General features: G+C 46.5%; 1 protein-coding gene across 1 annotated transcript in view; it reads right to left on the bottom strand.

Moving 5' to 3' along the window:
- The window catches only part of LOC144607519 (integrin alpha-8-like), a 139,277-nt gene that overhangs the window by 61,281 nt on the left and 55,484 nt on the right, over nucleotides 1–22,512 (bottom strand). Inside the window, exons 11-15 of the mRNA XM_078424418.1 lie at nucleotides 20,492–20,544; nucleotides 15,321–15,529; nucleotides 12,473–12,664; nucleotides 7,173–7,218; nucleotides 5,928–6,035 (exon numbers count right to left, since the gene is read on the bottom strand). Of these exons, the coding sequence (XP_078280544.1) occupies nucleotides 5,928–6,035; nucleotides 7,173–7,218; nucleotides 12,473–12,664; nucleotides 15,321–15,529; nucleotides 20,492–20,544 (608 nt within the window). The remainder of the gene's footprint in view (nucleotides 1–5,927; nucleotides 6,036–7,172; nucleotides 7,219–12,472; nucleotides 12,665–15,320; nucleotides 15,530–20,491; nucleotides 20,545–22,512) is intronic.

The following is a 22,512-nucleotide window of genomic DNA, read 5'->3' as shown; positions in this document are numbered from 1 at the left end:
ACAGAATACATATGGTACTCGGTAAACAATATAATAAGCAAGAAAAAGTTCAGTATATATGTATATATGTGTGTGTGTGTATATATATATGTATGTATATATGTATGTATGTATATTCACACACTCACACACACACAAATATAAAAACAAACAAAAAATACTATTGCAAAAATACAAAACCAATATCCCAAGTCTATTGTAGTTCGGAGCTTATTTGAGGTTGTAGTGTTTAATAGCCTGATGGCTGTAGGGAAGAAGCGGTTCCTGAACCTGGACGTTACAGTTTTCAGGCTCCTGTACCTTCTTCCCGATGGCAGGGGTGAGATGAGTGTGTGGCCAGGGTGGTGTGGGTCTCTGATGATGCTGACTGCCGTTTTGAGGCAGTGACTCCGGTAAATCCCTTCGGTGGTGGGGAGGTCAGAGCTGGTGATGGACTGGGCAGTGTTCACAACTGTTTGCAGTTTTTTCTGCTCCTGAACGTTCAAGTTGCCGAACCAGGCCGTGATGCAACCAGTCAATATGCTCTCTACTGTACACCTGTAGAAGTTCAAGAGAATCCTCTCTGACATATCGAATCTCTGTAATCAGGAAGTAGAGGCGTTGATGGGCTTTATTTATAATTGCAGCAGTGTGCTGGGTCCAGGAAAGATGTTCAGATTGGGTTTGTACGCATACATTCAGCTAGCCTTTTCATGAACCTATCCCCAATGTCTCGGGATATAGGAACAAATACTGCAGTGTGTCGGAAGGAACTGCAGATGCTGGTTTAAACCAAAGAAAGACACTGCTGGAGTAACTCAGCGGGACCGCCAGCATCTCTGAAGAGTAGGAATTGGGTCGAGACTCTTTTTCAGACTGATGGACTGACAGAGTATGCAAATACTGCTGGGCCTCTTCATTGCATTTGCTGCAGGAGGTACCCTGGGCATGGAGGCTGAGCGGTGGCGGTCTGAGGCAAGGATTGGCAGGTTCACGGGCCGATGTGCGATGTGTCCAGATCGAGATGTTGGTGGAATGGGCCGCTGGAGGCCCTGCGGGAGCCTGGGCTCAATTAGATTGGGCACCGCTATAAGTGGTCAAGCGCATGAATTAACTGTGGCCCACAGTTGCATGGAGCAGTGGTGGGGGCAGCAACAATATCGCCTGGCCAGGACCATTCGGCAGTGCCCCAGTGCCACCAGCACGACAATGGGCCTTTGGAGCCAAGTGAAGTCTCTACTATTTTTAACACCTCTGAACTTTAGTTTAGCTTAGTTTATTATCACCTGTGCCAAGGTACAGTGAAAAGCTTGCTATCCAGTCAGCAGAAAGACTATACATGATTACAATCGAGCCGTCCACAATGTACCAATACAGGATAAAGCGAATACTGCTTAGAGCAAGATAAAGTTTTTAAAAGTCTGATTAAAGATAATCCAAGCGTCTACAATGAGGTAGGTGGTAAGTCGGGACTGCTCATTAGTTGGTGAGAGGATAATTCAGTTGCCTTACAATAGCTGGGAAGAAACTGTCCCTGAAACGTGCAGTGTGCATTTTCACACCTATTCCTTTTGCCCGATGGGAGAGGGGGAGGAGAGAGTGTCCAGGGTGAGACTGGTCCTTGATTATGTTGGTGGCCTTGCCGAGGCAGCTTGAGGTGTAGATGGGGTCAATGGAAAGGAGGTTGGTCTGTGGGATGGTCTGGTCTATGTCCACGATTCTCTACAATTCCACACAGACTTGGCTGGAGATAAGTTCCCAAACCATGCTGAAGGATATGAGATGGTGCTGGAAAAGTGGCGATACTTGTGTACTGTCTCAGTGTAAGCTACTAACACACTTGTATGTAAGTATAATTGCGCCTAATGTAGAGTGAGATTGTTATGAAACTGAATGCAAAAAAATAATTTCACAGTACCTTGGTACACATCATGAGAAAGCACCATTGAATCATTAGAATTCTGAAACCACACATTTACGATAGACCTTTGCCCGTCATTATTGCAAATACATACAATTTTACATAAATTTTTACACTATTCTGCATTTGAGTATTATCAGATTACTCTTGTAAACTATTTGCGCCATCCTGCATTTCGAAACATGCCTCTTATTCATCTATTGCAACAGACTGAATCCTTGCATTAAGAAGTATCTCGTTAAGGTACAAGAAATGCCTCAAAACATAGATACATAGATACACAGACAATAGGTGCAGGAGTAGGCCATTCGGCCCTTTGAGCCAGCACCGCCATTCAATGTGATCATGGCTGATCATCCACAATCAGTACCCTTTTCCTGCCTTCTCCCTTTTGGAGTAGAAACCAGTAATAGACAATAGACAATAGACAATAGGTGCAGGAGTAGGCCATTCGGCCCTTCCAGCCAGCACCACCATTCAATGTGATTATGGCTGTTCATTCTCAATCAGTACCCCGTTCCTGCCTTCTCCCCATACCCCCTGACTCCGCTATCTTTAAGAACTCTATCTAGCTCTCTCTTGAAAGCATCCAGAGAATTGGCCTCCACTGCCTTGTGAGGCAGAGAATTCCACAGATTTACAACTCTCTGACTGAAAAAGTTTTTCCTCATCTCCGTTCTAAATGGCCTACCCCTTATTCTTAAACTGTGGCCCCTGGTTCTGGACTCCCCCAACATTGGGAACATGTTTCCTGCCTCTAACGTGTCCAATCCCTTAATAATGTTATATGTTTTGATAAGATCCCCTCTCATCCTTCTAAATTCCAGTGTATACAAGCCTAGCCGCTCCAGTCTTTCAACATATGACAGTCCCGCCATTCTAGGAATTAACCTAGTAAACCTACGCTACACGCCCTCAATAGCAAGGATATACTTCCTCAAATTTGGAGACCAAAACTGCACACAGTACTCCAGGTGCGGTCTCACTTGGGTCCTGTACAACTGCAGAAGGACCTCTTTGCTCCTATACTCAACTTCTCTTGTTATGAAGGCCAACATTCCATTGGCTTTCTTCACTGCCTGCTGTACCTGCATGCTTCCTTTCAGTGACTAATGCACTAGGACACCCAGATCTCATTGTAAGTCCCTTTTTCGTAACTTGACACCATTCAGATAATAATCTGCCTTCCTATTCTTACCACCAAAGTGGATAACCTCACATTTATCCACATTAAACTGCATCTGCCATGCATCTGCCCACTCACACAACCTGTCCAAGTCACCCTGCAACCTCATAGCATCTTCCTAACAGTTCACACTGCCACCCAGCTTTGTGTCATCTGCAAATTTGCTAATGGTACTTTTAATCCCTTCATCCAAGCCATTAATATATATTGTAAATAGCTAGGGTCCCAGCACCGAACCTTGCGGTACCCCACTAGTCACTGCCTGCCATTCTGAAAGGGACCCGTTTATCCCCATTCTTTGCTTTCTGTCTGCCAACCAATTTTCTATCCATGTCAGTACCCTACCCCCAATATCATGTGCTCTAATTTTGCCCTCTAATCTCCTATGTGGGACCTTGTCGAAGGTTTTCTGAAAGTCGAGGTACACCACATTCACCGGCTCTCGCCTGTCAATTTACCTAGTTACATCCTCAAAAAATTCCAGAAGATTAGTCAAGCATGATTTCCCCTTCGTAAATCCATGCTGACTCGGAACGATCCTGTTACTGCTATCCAAATGCTCCGCAATTTCGTCTTTTATAATTGACTCCAGCATCTTCCCCACCACTGATGTCAAACTAACTGGTCTATAATTTCCTGTTTTCTCTCTCCCTCCTTTCTTAAAAAGTGGGATAACATTAGCTACCCTCCAATCCACAGGAACTGATCCTGAATCTATAGAACATTGGAAAATGATCACCAATGCGTCCACGATTTCTAGCGCCACCTCCTTAAGTACCCTGGGATGCAGACCATCAGGCCCTGGGGATTTATCAGCCTTCAGTCCCATCAGTCTACCTAACACCATTTCCTGCCTAATGTGAATGTCCTTCAGTTCCTCCATCACCCTAGGATCTCTGGCCACTAGAACATCTGGGAGAGTGCTTGTATTTTCCTTAGTAAAGACAGATCCAAAGTACCGGTTCAACTCGTCTGCCATTTCCTTGTTCCCCATAATAAATTCACCTGCTTCTGTCTTCAAGGGACCCACATTTGTCTTAACTATTATTTTCCTCTTCACGTACCTAAAGAAGCTTTTACTATCCTCCTTTATATTATTGGCTAGCTTACCTTCGTACCTCATCTTTTCTCCCCGTATTGCCTTTTTAGTTATCTTCTGTTGCTCTTTAAAAGAGTCCCAGAGTTAAAAGAGTAATATATTTATAACTGCCATTTTATCTCCAGCTCCAATGTGAACGACCCGTTGAGTGGACGACAGTTGAAGCTGGAGAAGTGAAGGGATTTCCTTCCCTTCCTGTACAGTGAGATTCTGACTGTTCCACTGAAACCCCAGTCATAGAGTCGTAGAGTGAGCAACAGGCCCGACTGCCCAACTTGCCCACGCCAACCAACATCTACTCTACACTAACATCGACCAACATTTACACTAGTCCCACCTGCCTGCGCTTGGCCCATGTCCCTCTAACCCTATCCATGTCCCTGGCTAGGTAGACACAAAATGCTGGAGAAACTCAGCGGGTCAGGCAGCATCTCGGAAGAAAAGGAATGGGTGATGTTTCGGGTCGAGACCCTTCAGGTCAAGTCTCCCCTCAACCTCTGACATTCCAGAGAAAACAATGCAAGTCTATCCAGTCTGATTAGTCTGAAGAAGGGTCTCGACCCGAAACGTCACCCTTTCCTTCTCTCCCGAAATGCTGCCTGACCTGCTGAGTTACTCCAGCATTTTGTGTCTACCTTCGATTTTAACCACCATCTGCAGTTTTTTTCCTACACATGTACTAAATGTTTCTTGAATGTTGCGATAGTACCTGCCTCAACTATCTCCTCCAGCAGCTCGTTCCATCGACCCCCCCACCCCCCACCCCCAATCCTTAGTGTGAAAAAGTTACCCTCCAGGTTCCTATTAAATCTTTGATCCTCACCTTAAACCTATGTCATCCGGTTCTTGATTTACCTACCATGGCTAAGAGACTCTATGCGTCTACCCGATCTATTCCTCTCAAGGTTTTGTACAGCTAAGAGTAAGTAAATGTCTCTCAGTTCGACACCTTAAATGGGGCAGAGCTCTCTGCCCTTCCCTTGGAAACACCCGTCACTGAAGATTACTCTTGTGGTTAAACATGCAGAACATGTAACATTTTTCCACAGCCTTATTCTGTGCCGTGATCTATGAGCTCCAGTAATCAAGTTTACACCTTTCTTAATTCTTAGCAGAAATCCAATGGAATGAATGAATGCTTTATTGTCACACTAGACCAAGTATAATAATAATAATAATAATAATATTCATTTATTGTCATTGCAACGAGTACAACGAAATTAAAAAATAGCCAATCCTGACGGTGCGTAAAAACATATATGCAATAAATGCAAAAACAAATAAATACAATTATATTAAGTACAAAAGTTTTAACAGAGTTGCCTAGTGCAGAAAGTAGTGTTCAGTTCTCGTATGGCCCTGGGGTAAAAACTGTTCTTAAGTCTGTTTGTTCGGGATTTGATCGACCTGAAACGTCGACCAGAGGGCAGATGAACAAACAGACGGTGGCCGGGGTGGGATGGATCTTTTATTATTTTGCCTGCTCTACTGAGGCAGCGTAGGCTGAACAGGTGCTCCAGGGAGGGCAGTGAGCAGCCGAAGTGGACCTTTTGGGCCCAAACCTCTCCTCCTCCCCTCCCCCTCCTCCCCTCTCCCCTCACCCTCCCTCCAAGTGATATTCTTTGTTTCACATACCCAAGGTATGCAAAGAGGAGCCACATAAAGGGCGCTGACACAGTCACAAAGTATCCTGTACCAGGTCCTCCTTCGTTCTCTCCCCTCTCCACCTCCCCCCGCCTTACCATGTCACGAGGGTGTTAGCATTTGGCAACTTGCACGACTTTAATTCGGGATTCAGAGTATTTGGTATGTTGAGGAGTTTGACCTCTGCTGTTACAACCGGTTTTGCCCTGTTGGAGAAAGGGAAGAACGTAGCATCTTGCATGGTCAGCACTGTTGTATTACATCTCAACCTATCGGCCCACCACCTTTCCCTTCCTCACACGCATATGTAGTGTCAGGCACTGACTTACAACTAGGCGTGCCAACTTCCTCACTCCCAAATACGGGACAAGGTGATGTCACCGCCCGCTCCACACGTGACCTCACCCAGCCAGCGGCCACGTGCTCCCGCTCCACCAATGGTGGCCGCCCGGGCTAGGAGGTGGGTTGCTATGCAACCTCTGTTACGCTGTGCCCGGACCTACACTGTCCGGTGTAGATTACCTTCCCCCTCTCACTTTAAACCCATGTCCTCTGGTCATTTGATTCACCTAATCTGGGCAAGAGACTCTGTGTGTCTACACAATCAATCCTTCTCATGATTTTGTACACATCTATTAGATCACCCCTCATCTTCCTGTGCTCCAAGGATAGAAGCCTCGCCTGCTCAACCTCACCATATTGCCCAGGTCCTTGAATCCAGGCAAAATCCTCGTAAATGTTCTCTGCACCCTTTCCAGCATGACACCATCATTCCTATAACATGGTGCCCAAAATTGAACACAATACTCTACATGTGGCCTCACCCACGTCTTAAACAACTGCAACATAATCTCCCAACTTCTATACTCAATGCTTTGACTGATGAAGGCTAAGGTGCCAAGTCTTTTTGACTATCTGCCTGTGATGCCTCCTTCAATGAACTATGTACCTGCACTCCTCGATCCCGATGATCTACTCCACGCCCTGCCGTTCACTGTGGAGGTTCAGCCCATGTTATGGCTCCAAAAATGTAACACCTCACATTTCTCTGTTAAATTCCATCGACCATTCCTCAACCCACCTGGCCAACAGATCAGGATCCTGCTGCAATTGTTGGCAACCATCTTCACTATCTACAATGCCACCCACTTTTGTGTCATCTGCAAACTTGCTAACCATGCCATATACATTCTGTACTCAATGCTCTGACTGATGAAGGCCAATAGGCCAAAGTGGTTGAGACAAGACCATAAATTGGAGGTGTAAAGAGGACACTTGATTGGGGACAAAGATCCTTGGAGATGTGGCTGATGGGGACTACTTGAAGAGGAACAGGTCCTCACCTGTACACCAGCACTTTGTCAGCATTGTGGGCACCGACAATCAAATCTGTAAAACAAGGACGGGCACACATCAATGCATTAGCATGGCGCCTACTTCTTCTTGCAACTAACCACACAGTTCTAAAGAGGGCCTTATGATATGACTTTAGACTTTAGTAATACAGCACAGGAACAGGCCCTTCAACCCACCGAGTCCAGGGCAACCAACTAGCACTATCCTACACATTAGGGACAATTTACAATTTTTACTAAAGCCTATTAACCTACAAACCTGTAAGTCCTTGGAGTGTGAGAGGAAACCAGAGCACCTGGAGAAAACCCATGTGGTCACGGGGAGAATACATAAACCATACAGTTATCATCCGTAGTCAGGACTGAACCTGGGTCTCTGGTGCTGTAAAGGCAGCAACTCTACCACTGCACCACCATGCTGCCCTAACTGTGAAAGAAAGACAAAATGCTGGAGGAACTCAGCGGGACAGGCAGCATCTATGGAGGCGAAGAGATTGTCAATATTTCGGCCCATGATCCTGCATCAATGCGTTCCTTCAGAACTTTGCTTATTGTTCCACATTGTAGCACCTGCAGTCTTTTGTCTCTGATATTCCTGTGCATTTCTTTGAAGTCACAGAACTGCCTCACAGCATTGAAGATTATTACCCAGTCTGAGTCTGTAAAACTTGTTACAATCTTCCCAACCCATTGCCTGAGACCGCAGCCAAGTTGCTGACTGTGCGGTGGGTATGGATACTGTGCTAGATAGGGGAGGGAAGGGTTAATGACAATGGTGGTTTTGCAGGCCACAGTCCCACCGGTACTGGGATCAGTCCTAGAGTCACATAGCACCAGGTACGGGACAAGGTGACGTCACCGCCCCGCGCCCCATGTGACCTCCCCAGCCAGCGGCCACGTGCTCCCGCTCCACCAATGGTGGCCGCCCGGGCCGGGAGGCGGATTGCTAAGCAACCTCCGTTAGGTGACGCCCAGGCCTCCGGACCGACACTGTCTGGACCTACATTGTCCAGACCTACATTGTCCGGACCTACACTGTCCGGGCCCACAGCGTCCGGGCCCACTGCGTCTGGGCCCACAGCACCCCCCGGGCCTAATACGGGACAAGGGCGGTCCCATAAGGGACAAACCAATTTAGCCCAAAATACGGGATGTCCCGGCTAATACGGGACAGTTGGCAACACTACACAGCACAGTAACAGGCCCTTTGCCTCACTTAATGCATGTTGACCATAAGTCATCCATCCACACTAATCCCATGTACCACCACTTGGCCAGCACACAACTACGCCTTGGTGATTTCAATGCTCACCTAGTTTCTTGGTGATTGATTGATTGATTGATTGATTGGTTGATTGATTGATTGATTGAAAGGTGCATCAGGGAAGCAGGCCCTTCGACCCATCAGATCCCTGCCGGCCATTGATCACCGTTCACACTAGTTCTATGTTTTCCCACTTTCACATCCACACCCAACACATTAGGGACAATTTATGGAATCCAATTAATCTACAAACCCGAAGGTATTTATTCACAAAGTGCTGGAGTAACTCAGCAGGTCGGGCAGCATCTCGGGAGAGAAGGAATGGGTGACGTTTCGGGTTGAGACCCTTCTTCAGACTGATGAAGGGTCTCGACCCGAAACATCACCCATTCCTTCTCTCCCGAGATGCTGCCAGACCTGCTGAGTTACTCCAGCACTTTGCGAATAAATACCTTCGATTTGTACCAGCATCTGCAGTTATTTTCTTAATCTACAAACCCGCTCGTCTTTGTGACGTGGGAAGAAACCAGAGCACCTAGAGCAAACCCACGCAGTCACAGGGAGAACGTGCAAACTCCACACAGACAGCACCCGAGGTCAGGATCGAGCCCGGGTCTCTGGTGCTGTGAGGCAGAAGCTCTACCAGCTGTGTCACTGTGCTGCACAATGTCGGCTTTCTCAGTGAGTCAATGATTCCACTGATTATTGATTTCCATCCATTACTCAGCATCAACTCACAACCTCTGGGGCATTGAAGCAGGCAGCAAGCTTCCTGGTCTAGATAGTTGAAATAGTCTTCCTAGCTTCTATTGCTAGTCACTCTAACATGTACAGGTTTAATTCTGGTACCATCTTTGCCCAATGTAGTTTCCTATTTGTTTCCTTCATAGCTCATTACACAATGCTCATGCCACACACAAGGTGTGCCAGTTTGCTAAAGACAGGAGTATTCTACCGAGGTGTAAAAACAATCAATCATTTGCTAGTGTGTAGGAAGAAACTGCAGATGCTGTTTTAAGTCGAAGATAGATACAAAACGCTGGAGTAACTCAGCGGGACGGGCAACATCTCTGGAGAGAAGGAATGGGTGACGTTTCAGGTCGAAACCCTTCTGCAGACTGAGAGTCGGGGAAAGGGAAACAAGAGGTATAGACGGTACATAGGAAAAATGAATGAACGATATGCAAAAAGCAACAATAATCATGGGATGGTGGAGCTCACAATGGTCCATTGTTGGCGGAAGGGTAGGTGATAACGAGTTACACAGACAGTGAAACTCAACATAACAACAGTGAAACTAGTACAACGACTAGGGCGGGGGAGCGACGGAGAGAGAGGGGATGCCAAGGTCTCTTGAAGTTAGAGAAATCAATATTCATACTGCTGGGGTGTAAGATGCCCAGGCAAAATGTGAGGTACTGTTCCCCCAATTAGTATTTGGCCTCATTCTGCCAGTGGAGGAGGCCCAGGACAGGAAGGTCAGTGTGGGAATGGGAAGGGGAATTCAAGTATTTTGCAACGGGAAGATCACGTAGGCCAAGGTGGACAAAGTTATGTTTCCTTGTAAACACTGTGCTCTCCATTAGAGGGCGGTATCAGCTCACGTTGCAAGGCAGTGTCCCAGTGAACTAGAGCAACAGCCCCTCCAATCATGGCTGTTTTACCAGGACGTTTTCAGGACTCGAGGGTGAGATTGGTCAGGTTAGGATTTTATTCCGTGGAGTGTTGGCGTCTATGGGGTGGGGGGTTATATTATAGAGGTGGCCCAGCACTTCAACTCCCCCTCCCATTCCCAGTCTGACCTCTCTGTCATGGGCCTCCTCCAGTGCCATAGTGAGGCCCGCCGGAAATTGGAGGAGCAGCACCTCATATTTCGCCTGGGCAGTTTGCGGCCCGGTGGTATGAACGTCGACTTCTCCAACTTCAGATAGCTCCTCTGTCCCTCCCTTCCCCTCCTCCTTCCCAGATCTCCCTCTATCTTCCTGTCTCCACCTATATCCTTCCTTTGTCCCACCCCCGACATCAGTCTGAAGAAGGGTCTCGACCCGAAACGTCACCCATTCCTTCTCTCCCGAGATGCTGCCTGACCTGCTGAGTTACTCCAGCATTTTGTGAATAAATCGATTTGTACCAGCATCTGCAGTTATTTTCTTATAGAGGTGTATAAGATAGGTCGGGTGAATGCACAGTCTTTTACTCAGAGTAGGGGAATCGAGAATCAGAGGACATAGGTTGAAGGTGAGGGGGGAAAGATTTAACAGGAACCTGACGGGCATCGTTTTCACTGAGAGGGTGGTGGGCATGTGGAATGAGCTGTTCGAGGGGTGGAGCCATGGCACAGCGGTAGAGTTGCTGCCTTAGAGCTCCAGAGACCCGGGTTCGATCCTGATCACGGGTGTTGTTATACAGAGTATGTACGTTTTCCCTGTGACCGCGTGGGTTTTCTCCGGGTGATCCGGTTTCCTCCCACTCTCCAAAGGCATACAGGTTTGTAGGTTAATTGGCTTTGGTAACTTGTAAATTATCCCTAGTGTGTAGGATAGTGCTAGTGCACGGGGTGGTCGCTGGTCGGCACGGACTCAGTGGGCCGAAGGGCCTGTTTCCACGCTGTATCTCTGAGGTCCTTCGTGTAAAGGAGGTAGGTGAGGCAGGTACTATAACATCACAAGGAACACTTGGACAGGTACATGGATAGGAGGGATATTGGCAAATGAGACAAGCTTAGATGGGGTATCTGGGTCGGCATGGATGTTGCAGTGAAGGGCTTGTTTCTATGACTCTGGTATCCAATCCAATGGCATGAATACTGAAGTCTCCAATTTCAGATAATCTGCACTACTCTGCCTCTTTCTCTCCCCTCCTACTGACCGGCCCTCTGTCACACCCTCATCTTTCCACCTCTCCCCCTACCCACCCCCAATCATGCTGTTAACCCCTCCCCATAGAAACGTAGAAAATAGGTGCAGGAGTAGGCCATTCGGCCCTTCCGAGCCAGCACCGCCATTCAATATGATCATGGCGGATCATCCAAAATCAATACCCCGCTCCTGCTTTTACCCCATATCCTTGATTCCCTTAGCTCTTAGAGCTAAATCTAACTCTCCATATACTCCTCCCACTGGATGCCCTCCCCTCCCATTGTTCACCTCTCCCCTCCTCCTGCTGTTCCCACTTGCCACCACCCCTCACCCCCCCCTCACCTCTCCCCTCCTCCTGCTGTTCCCACTTGCCACCACCCCTCACCCCCCCTCACCTCTCCTCTCCTCCTGCTGTTCCCACTTGCCACCACCCCTCACACCTCCCCCCCCTCCCCGTCTATCTTGCCTATCAGATTCCAGACTCTGCAGCCTTTTGTTCTGCACATCACCCCCCAGCCTCTGTCCCCATCTCCACTCCTCCCTCCCCCATTGTGATCTGATAATCACCTTCCAACCTGTACCCTCCGATCACTAGCCAGCTCTTCCCCTCCTCTCTCGCCCCATCTCTTTACATTGGCTACTTCCCCTCTACTCTTTCAGTCTCGATGAAGGGTCTCCACCCAAAACATCACCCATCCATTTACCTTTGCTTTTCCCAACCCCTCCCCATACCATTTCATCTAAATCTAATTTTAAAAAAGAGCATTGTTATTGCTAAACTATCCATGAGAAATGCTTAGCTGCGGGGCTAAGATATAACATTGAACTGTGTTTTAACAAGTTAAATGTTGTTCTTATTGTTTATGAATCTGTGTTTAGTTTAGTTTAGTTTAGTTTAGTTTATTGCCACGTGTACTAAGGTGCAGCTAAAAGCTTTTTGTTGCGTGTTAACCAGTCAGTGGAAAGACTGTGCATTATTACAATCTAGCATGACTAGCCATGGAAATTTGCACACTAAAACCCACAGGCCATGCCTACCTGTAACTTCCTCAGTGTAAATATTGTCTTTTGGCAGAAATAATGATGGCTTCCTGGTATTTTAACTACCTGCTCCCCAGGTAATAATAATAACCACATGCGGGAGATAAGGAGATTTAAGACTTTACCTGGGAAATTATTTGAATCGATATCCAGACCTCCTTTCAATGAAAAGCCAAATGCTGCCGACTTCACATCAGTGGCCCACATCCCCTTCAGTTGTTGGAATGGTCTTTGGTGGAGTCCAGTCGCATGTCCCAGGTAAATAAACACCCTGCCATTGCCATCTTCACCGGCCAATGGAGCTCCAACTGCTACATCTGCAAGGACACCGATATTTCAATACCATTGTACTATCACAACGTTCAGGAAACATTTGGACAGGTGCATGGATAAGATAGCTTTAATGGGATATGAGCCAAACGCAAGCAGGTGAGACTAGTGTAGATGGGGCATCTTGGTCGGCATGGGCAAGTTGGGCCGAAGGGCCTGTTTACGTGCTGTATGGCTCTGGTACTATGACTCTATCCAACTCTGGTACTGTAACAAATAATGTCAGCAGATATATTTTAAATAAAGAAGATCACAAGTAGCTCCGAGGAAGGAAATATTACAGTTCTAATCATATGAACTAAATCCAATTCATTTCCTTTTCATCTGAAACCCTCGATGTTGCTCAGTAATCTGTGCCAACAAGTACTGACAGCCTAGACCACCTGGCAGGCATGGCCCTGCCAGACACCAGGAGAGCAGGAGCCAGCCTGAAGGAGACAGCGGCAGGTAACAGATGAACCACATCCAATGTTTGGCCAGACACCATTTCCGAGCCACCTAAAGTGGAGAAGTTTTCTTAACTGCATGACTCTTCTTGAGGCTGGCATTGAACAAGTGAAGCACGTGTCTCCATATGGGGTGCTAGAATATCCACTCTACCTCCCTCAACTACCATGGGACTAACGGCAAGTGAGCACCTCACTCCTGGTGCAAACGCAGGCTGGGCCAGATGGAAATGCCTCAATCGATTGAGAACTGGTGTTTGCAGAGCCAAGGCCTCTCTAAACAAGTGGGGATATATAACTTCAATGGTGTCACCTGCGAATGTGGCATTGAACCACAAACGGTGGAACATCTGCTGAAATGCCCCCAACTGGAAAACAAATGCACAACTGCCGAACTCGCTGCCTACGATGAAGATGCGGAGAAGTGTGTTCATCTCTGGCTGAACAATATCTAATCTTGAGATGTGGACTCGATAGTCCTTCTGCAGTTGTATAGGGCCTTGGTGAAACCACATCTGGAGTTTTGTGTGCAGTTTTGCACTCCTAATTTGAGGAAGGACGTCCTGAAATACATCACAAACCCCCTGCTGGACCCCCTGCAGTTTGCATACAGGGCCAATAGATCGGTGGACGATGCAGTCAACCTAGGCCAGCACTTCATCCTCCAGCACCTAGACCACAAGGGGACCTATGCCAGGATTCTGTTTGTGGACTTTAGCTCTGCTTTTAACACCATTGTGCCAGAGCTACTACACTACAAACTCACCCAGCTGACTGTGCCTGAACCCCTCTGTCAGTGGATCATCAACGTCCTGACTTTGCTGAGGCAGCGTGAAGTGTAGATGGAGTCAATGATGGCGAGTCTGGCCTGGGTGATGGACTGGGCTACGTCTGTAACTCTTGTGCAGGGCTGTTCCCAAACCAAGTTGTGATGCAACCTGACAGTATGGTTTCTGTGGTGCACCTGTAGAAGTTTGTAAGAGTCATGTGATAGGAGTAGAATTAGGCCATTCGGCCCATCAAGTCAACTCCGCCATTCAATCATGGCTGATCTAGCTCTCTCTCTCCTAACCCTATTCTCTTGCCTTCTTCCCATAACCTTTGACACCCGCATTAATCAAGAATATATTTATCTCTGCCTTAAAATTATGTCTCCTCTTTGGAGACATGCCGAATTTCTCAGTGTTGTCAGGAACTAGAGGCTTTGGAAACAGCATCCAGGCCTCATTGCATCGTGTCCAAACATGGGTGAATGCCATGAAGGAGTGAGGTACAAGCAATCGTGTTTGAAATCAAATCAAGTCTATGATCAAGAGCTACAATATACTAAGGCCGTGTGGATCAGTGTAATAAATCTAGAGACAGAATCATATTCCAACATGGCTTTCTTAGTTTAGTTTAGAGATACAGTGATGAAAAGGACCCTTCAGCCCACCGAGTCCACACTGAGCAGCGATCCTCGAACACTAACACTATCCTACACACACCCGGGACAATTATTTTACATTTGCACCAACCCAATTAACCTACAAACCTGTAGGTCTTTGGGGTGAGGAGGGAAACCGAAGATCTTGGGGAAAACCCATGCAGGTCATGGGGAGAACGAACAAACTCTGTACAGACAGCACCCGTAGTCAGGATCAAACCCGGGTCTCTGGCGCTGTAAGGCAGCAACTCTACCGACGCGCCACTGGTTAGGGTTAAATGCAATGTACACTTTGCACAGCTGGTTGAATATAAACCATTTGACCTGGGACCTTTGCAGATTGCGTACAATTTAATTTTAGTTGAGAGGTAGACTGAACCAACGGGTGACTCTCGGCTATAAATTGTAGCTCCAAAATGGAGACAGAAACAATTTTAAAATGTTTAAAAACATGCAAAAATCCTTTTGCACATGTATATAGTGGATGATTTATGACACCATGTGCCCTAGGTCTGTACAGTTTACACACTTTCATCTCTGTGAGTGTGAGCTGTGTACGTTTTTCCCACCACTGTCCTGTGCACTTGTGTCGGAAGAAACTGCAGATGCTAATTTAAACGAAAGATAGACACAAAAAGCTGGAGTAACTCAACGGGTCAGACGGCATCTCTGGAGGAAGAATAGGTGACGTTTCGGGTCGAGACCCTTCTTCAGAGATTTTCTCCTGTCTGACCCGCTGAGTTTCGTGCCTGTCGTCGGTGCACTTCATACCCTTGTATCCGTCGTAATCGATGTCGCCAAGGCTGGCTATGGCACTGCCAAACCTGCCAAACTTGTCAGTCCCGGTGAAGGTCTGGTGTGGTTTTTTGAAGGCTCCAGGCTGCTCCTGTAGGTAAAGGTAAAGCCGCCCCAACTCGTGCAGTTTGTCATCCTGTCCTTGGCTCATGAACAGCGGAGCTCCAACTAGAATATCATCTTTCCTGTGCAGCAGACAGAGAGAAAGCCCATAAATAGCCTGTCATAACATCCAAATAAATTAAACTGAAAGGTTATGTGTTGGTACCAGGATCATATGGATATCTAAAATCAATATGGCATTAACTGGGAGTTTTTGAGCAATATTATCCTGGATTCTTTCCTCAGTTTTATTCTTCCCTTTTATAAAAAGAATATCTCACATTAACCATAATCCACGACCTCTTAATAATGACTTATATAGAGTCAGAGAGTCATAGAGTCATACAGAACAGGCACTGCAGCCCAACTTACCCACACCGGCCAACACTAGTCCCATCTGCCTGCGTTCAGTCCATAGCCCCCCTCCAAACCGGTCCTATCCATGTACCTGTCCAACTGTTTCTTAAACGTTGTGATGGTCCCTGCATTAACCACCCTCTCCGGCAGCTTGTTCCATGCACCCACCACCCTTTGTGTGAAAAACCTACCCCTCAGATTCCTATTAAATCTTTTCCCTTCACCTTAAACCTATGTCACCTGGACCTCGGTTCCCCAAGTCTCGGCTAGGGACTCTGTGCTTCTACCCGATATATGCCTCTCATGATTTGATGTTAAGGCACATAAATAAGAATAAATACCCACAACTCAACACTGTGAAGTACAAGCCCTTCTTTTGCAGTGCTGCGATGTGATGTGTTTGCAACAGATCCATTCCATTCTGTTCCATGATGTATTTGGGTACATATCCATAACAAGTATGATATTCTTCTCTGGGTATGTTGTTTAGTTTATTTTAGTTTATTGTCACGTGTACCGAGCGAGGTACAGTGAAAAGCTTTTGTTGCGTGCTAACCAGTCAGCGGAAAGACAATACATGATTACACTCGAGCCATCCAGTGTACAGACACATGATGGGAATTATGTGAATAACGTTTAGTGCAAGATAAAGTCTAGTAATGTACGATCAAATATAGTCCGAGGGTCTCCAATGAGGTAGATCTCCAATGAGTGTAAGAAAATAACTGCAGATGCTGGTACAAATCGAAGGTATTTATTCACAAAGTGCTGGAGTAACTCAGCAGGTCAGGCAGCATCTCAGGAGAATGCTGCCTGACCTGCTGAGTTACTCCAGCATTTTGTGAATAGATCTCCAATGAGGTAGATAGTAGCTCAGGACTGCTTAGTTGTGATGCCTGATCACAGCTGGGAAGAAACTGTCCTTGAATCTGGAGGTGTGCTTTTTCACACTTCTATACTTTTTGCCCAATGGGAGTGTAGTGGCAATATTGGGGAATAATACTAATGCATGTTGCCATATCATTCTCTTTTTGATGTTGGGATGCAGTTCTGCGATATGTTAGGGGTATAGTTTTACAGTTCATTAGGGGTACAGTCTAACTTATGCTCAGGACACACCACTGTATCCTGAACATAATGGCGGCGGTCCCAGTGGTGCAGCGGTAGAGTTGCAGTGCCAGAGACCAGGGTTCAATCCCGACTACGGGCGCCGTCTGTACAGAGTTTGTACGTTCTCCCCGTGACCGCGTGGGTTTCTCCGAGATCTTCGGTTTCCTCCCACACTCCAAAGTCGTACAGGTTTGTAGGTTAATTGGCTTGGTGTATGTGTAAATTGTCCCTAGAGTGTGTAGGATAGTGTTAATGTGTGGGGATCACTGGGTCAGTGCAGACTCGGTGGGCCGAAGGGCCTGTTGCTGCTCTATATCTCTAAACTAAACTAAACTATTAAAGTATGTTCACTGTGCGCTTGAGGTGCTATAGGAGTATGGTTACTGCAATTTAATTTCAATGCATATTCTGATATAATTTGCAGCACACATGGTCTTTTCATCCTGAATATAATGTAGAAATTATTACTTATTCAAATATTGCCAACATTTTCAACACGGGTCCAATTGAATGCTAAATATAAATATGGCTAAAAGCATCAATCAGAATTATACACTGAGGTATGGTCATGAGAACAAAGTTATTGGAGGATGCCAATGCAAAGTCCTGCCAAGTCTTTACATGGTGAGATAAAAGAGATAACAATTCTACACTAAAACGGCAAGCTGCGACTTTAAGTTACTCCAGCACTTTGTTTCTATCATTGGTATAATCCAGCATCTGCAGTTCCTTTTTATTACTGTAGGTTATTTATGTGAATCTTACAGCAGATGTGAATGCACTCGGCACTGATGGTAGAGAGAGATCACTGTGGGGTGGTCTCGCCATTTTGGATTAGTTTAGAGATATAGCGCAGAAACAGGCCCTTCAGATCACCGAGCCTGTGCCGACCAGCGATCCCCCAACACAAACACTATCTTACACACAGTAGGGACAATTTATAAACTTTACTGAAGTCTAGACTACAGTACAACCCTACAAAGTTCTGCTACAACATCTAAACTCACTAAGAACCAGCCACTGATCTGGCCCGGGGGACCTGGGTTCGATCCTGACTACGGGTGCCGTCTGTACGGAGTTTGTACGTTCTCCCCGTGACCCACGTGGGGTTTCTCCGAGATCTTCGGTTTCCTCCCACACTCCAAAGACGTACAGGTTTGTAGGTTAATTGGCTTAGGTTTGTATACTTGATATAAGTGTAAATTGTCCCGAGTGCGTGTAGGCTTGTGTTAATGTGGGGGATCGCTGGTCGGTGCGGACTCGGTGGGCCGAAGGGCCTGTTTCTCTAAACTAAACTAAACTGAACAAAGATCCCAACATCTATACTCAATACCCTGACTGATGAAGGCCAATGTACCAAAAACTTCCTTTAATTAATCCTTTAGTCTAGGATTCTAAACAATGCTCCAAATGGCCTCCTCGATTAAGAAAGATATTGTCAAGCTTGAAAGGGTTCAGAAAAGATTTAGTCCTGTTGCCAGGACTAGAGGGTGTGAGCTATAGGGAGAGGTTGAGTAGACAGGGTCTCTATTCCATGGAGCGTAGGAGGATGAGGGAGGATTTTATAGAGGTGTACAAAATCCATGAGAGGAATAGATCGGGTAGATGCACAGTCTCTTGCCCAGCGTCGGGGAATCGAGGACCAGAGGACATAGGTTCAAGGTGAAGGCGAAAAGATCTAATAGGAGTAACTTTTTCACACAGAGAGTGGTGGGTGTATGGAACAAGCTGCCAGAGGAGGGAGTTGAGGATGGGATTATCCCATCGTTTAAGAAACAGTTAGACAGGTACATGGATAGGACAGGTTTGGAGGGATATGGACCAAGCGTAGGTAAGTGGGACTAGTGTAGCTGGGACATTGTTGGTCGGTGTGAGCAAGTTGGACCGAAGGGCCTGTTTCCACACTATGACCATGACACTGAGAGCCTTTCTCTCCTTATGGTAAGATATTACAATGATCACTTCACGGAGTGAGCGAAGGTTTAAGAAATCTGGATGCCTGAAAACAGGCAGCAGAGCAACGTGGAACAAATTCCTCACTGAAGTCTTTAAAAGACATTTGGACAGGTACATGGATAGGAAAGGTTTAGAGGGATGTTGGCCGAACATGGGCAGGTGGGACTAGTGTAGATGGGGCATTTATGTCGGCATAGGTAAATTGGGCCGAAGGGCCTGCTTCCATGCTGTTTCACTCTATGACTATGACTCAAAGTGATCGAGCTTTGTGCCAGTGAAGCAGGGCCGTCTTAACGCATGGGCCTGATGGGCACTTGCCCGGGGCCCCACGAGCATAGGGGCCCCATGCTGATCTGTGTATGTTAAGTGACTTGCAATAAATAAATACTACTTTAAAAATGTAGGTTCAATAAGTGCTTTTTTCGCAACATTTTCGGTCCCTAAGTGCTTCTCACAGCGATCTGTAAGTGCTTTTTGCAACAATGTAGCACCCTAAGTCCATCGCTAAGTGCTTTTCGGTAAGTGCTTTTCGCTGGCACGACAGGGGGGGGGGGGCTGGTAGGGAAAGGGGGGTGGGGGAGAGTAACGGTAGGGGCCCCAGTACACTGCTTTGCCCGGGGGCCCATAATGCTGTAAAAACGGCCCTGCAGTGAAGGTAGAGCTGAATTGGTGGGAGGACAAACTCAGGTACGCACCATAGTTGGCATGGACGAGTTGGGTCAAAGGGCTTGCTTGCATGTTGTATAACCACCTGCCTCCACGAAGATGGAGTTACAGAGCTTATGCTTGGTAAACCAGGAGGCAGAGGAGCAGAGGGAAGATGAGCTGGGAGTTTCAGGAAGGACTGAGGGACATGGAGGCAAGTGCGAGTTGTTGAAGCAAACACACACAATAGAAGGTGAGCAATTGTATCTGCCCGAAGCCCCACGGTGGCGCAGCGGTAGAGTTGCTGCCTTACAGTGCTTTCAGCGCCCGAGACCCGGGTTCGATCCCGACTACAGGTGCTGTCTGTACGGAGTTTGTACATTCTCCCCGTGAGTTTCCTCCGAGATCTCCGGTTTTTCCTCGCACTCCAAAGACGTACAGGTTTGTAGGTTTATTTTTTTGTTTAGTTCAGGTTAGAGTTATAGCGCAGAAACAGGCCCTTCTGCCCAACGGGTCGACACCGACCAGCAATCCCTGCACATTAACACTGCCCTACACAACAGGGACAATTTACATTTATACCAAGCCAACCAATTAACCTACGAACCTGTACGTCTTTGGAGTGTAGGAGGAAACCAAAGATCTCGGAGAAAACCCAGACAGTCACTGGGAGAACGTACAAACTCTGCACAGATGGGATCGAACTCGCCTCTCCGGTGCTGAAAGCGCTGTAAGGCAGCAACTCTACCGCTGCGCCACCGTGCCACCCTAATTAGCTTGGTATAAATGTAAATTGGCCCTAGTATGTTTAGGATAGAGTTAATATGCAGGAATTGCTGGCTGGCATGGACTCAGTGGGCCGAAGGGCCTTTTTCTGCACTGTATCTCTGAATCTGTATCTCTGATCAGTCCGTAAGATATCCAGGGATCCAGCAAGCAATTGTAAGCTTTTATATTCAGAGGCAACAGATCCTTACCCATCACTGTTTATATCCACAACAGCCACTGCATAGCCAAAGTACGCTGCCACCTGCAAAGCAAAACCATAGTGGTGACAATGAAGGCATTAGCTTTCCTACATTGGACAACATGTCTTCTCATTGTTTCCACTGGCATAATAGGAGGCAGGTAGTTCTATTTGTTTTATATTAAACGTTTAGGTTCACTGTTGTCACGTACCAATGCATGGTGAAAAGATTTACCTTGCATGCAATCCGATCAGATTAGATAAAATGATACATAAATACAATCAAAACAAATGCAAGTAGAGTAGGTAGAGCACAGGGGAAGATACAGAGTACAGAATATCGTTCTCAGCATCGGAGCGCACCAGTTCCATTTAGAAGTCCAATGTGTGCAATGGGGTTGAGGTGAATCAGACAGAACCCTCGTTTATGGAAGATCCATTCAGAAGCCTGATAACAGAGGGGGAGAAGCACTCCCTGAGTCTGGTAGTGCGTGCTTTCAAGCTTCTGTACCTTCTGTCAGACAGGAGCAGGGAGAAGATAGATTGACCAGGGAGGGACAAGTCTTTGATTATGTCGGCATCATTAAGTGTGGATGGACTAAATGGTGGGGAGTCTAGTCTATGGAGTCTGGGCTACATCCACAACTCTGCAATTTCATTGCGGTCGTGGGCAGAGCTGTTCCAAAAGCAACCGGTGAAGCAACCAGACAGTATGGTTTCCATGGTGTATGTAGAAGTTAGTACGAGTCATTTATTAAACGCATGATGATTGAATATTAGTGGAATACGTACTGTGCATGCACACCCCATGTATTTATGTGCACTTGAAACCTTTGAACATTAAAGACGTTTTGCAATAATCAGGTGTGAATACCAGAAGTGGCTTTGAATGAAGTGAAATGATGGGGAAGGTGTGGCATTGCCTAAGATTGTTTGGGAATTTCTGTTCTCATCTCTAACACTAGATTCAGACTAAATGAAACTCAAACTCAACTCATTATTCCCATTCCCATTTTCTGCTCGTGTTCTGACTCCCTCTCACATTAAAAGCAATGCTGGTAGATTAATAAGGTGGAGTAAATTGTCTTTAGAGGGTAACAGTGACATAAATGGGAGAATGGCAATGAATGGAATGCTCTGAGAGCTGACACAGACTAGATGGGCCGAACAGACACCTTCTATGTTGAGAAACATGAAGTGTGGGACCTTTGGTTTCTCTTCCAGACTCTTTGCTGTACTCTCACACACCACCAGAGGGAGCATCACAACAGTCTTTAACTTGTGTAGGAAGGAACTGCAGATACTAGTTTATACAAAGACAGACACAAAATGCTGGAGTAATTCAGCGGCTCAGGCAGCATCTCTGGAGAAAAGGAATGGGTGGCATTTCGGGTCGAGACCCTTCTTCAGGGTCTTCCATTCCTTTTCTCCATAGATGCTGCCTGACCACTGTTACTCCAGCATTTTGTGTTTATTTTCAGTCTTATTTGTTTGCTGCAAAATAATATTAAAATCATCTTCTGCTCTACAGCTAATGTAGGTGGCTATTACTAAATCAGGGATGAGAATATATCATCGTTCATATATTAAAGTGGGCGTTGAAGTTCAGGGCAAATGAAAGTATTTAACAGAAGAAGGATAAATGGGATTAGAAATGTGCTTATTAATACCGGGCATGTTAAAACCGGCTTAAAATTTGTCTTCAACAGAAAGTAAGAATCTGCATTTATACGGTGGTGTAGTGGTAGAGTTGCTGCCTTACAGCGCCAGAGACCCGGGTTTGAACCTAACAATGGGTGCTGTCTGTACGGAGTTTGTACGTTCTTCCTTTGACCACGCGGGTTTTATGTGGGTTTCCTCTCACACTCCAAAGACGTACAGGTTTGCAGGTTAGTTGGTGTGGTATAATTGTAAATTGTTCCCAGTGTGTGTAGGATAGTGTTAATGTGCGGGGATCGCTGGTCGGTGCAGACACGGTGGGCCGAAGGGCCTGTTTCTGCGCTGTATCTCTAAAACCAAAACAGTGCATCG

Source organism: Rhinoraja longicauda, chromosome 29, assembly GCF_053455715.1.
Source record: "Rhinoraja longicauda isolate Sanriku21f chromosome 29, sRhiLon1.1, whole genome shotgun sequence".
Classification (NCBI taxonomy): domain Eukaryota; kingdom Metazoa; phylum Chordata; class Chondrichthyes; order Rajiformes; family Arhynchobatidae; genus Rhinoraja; species Rhinoraja longicauda.
Note: the sequence above shows the minus strand (reverse complement) of the source record. Positions and strands in the feature narration are given on the sequence as shown.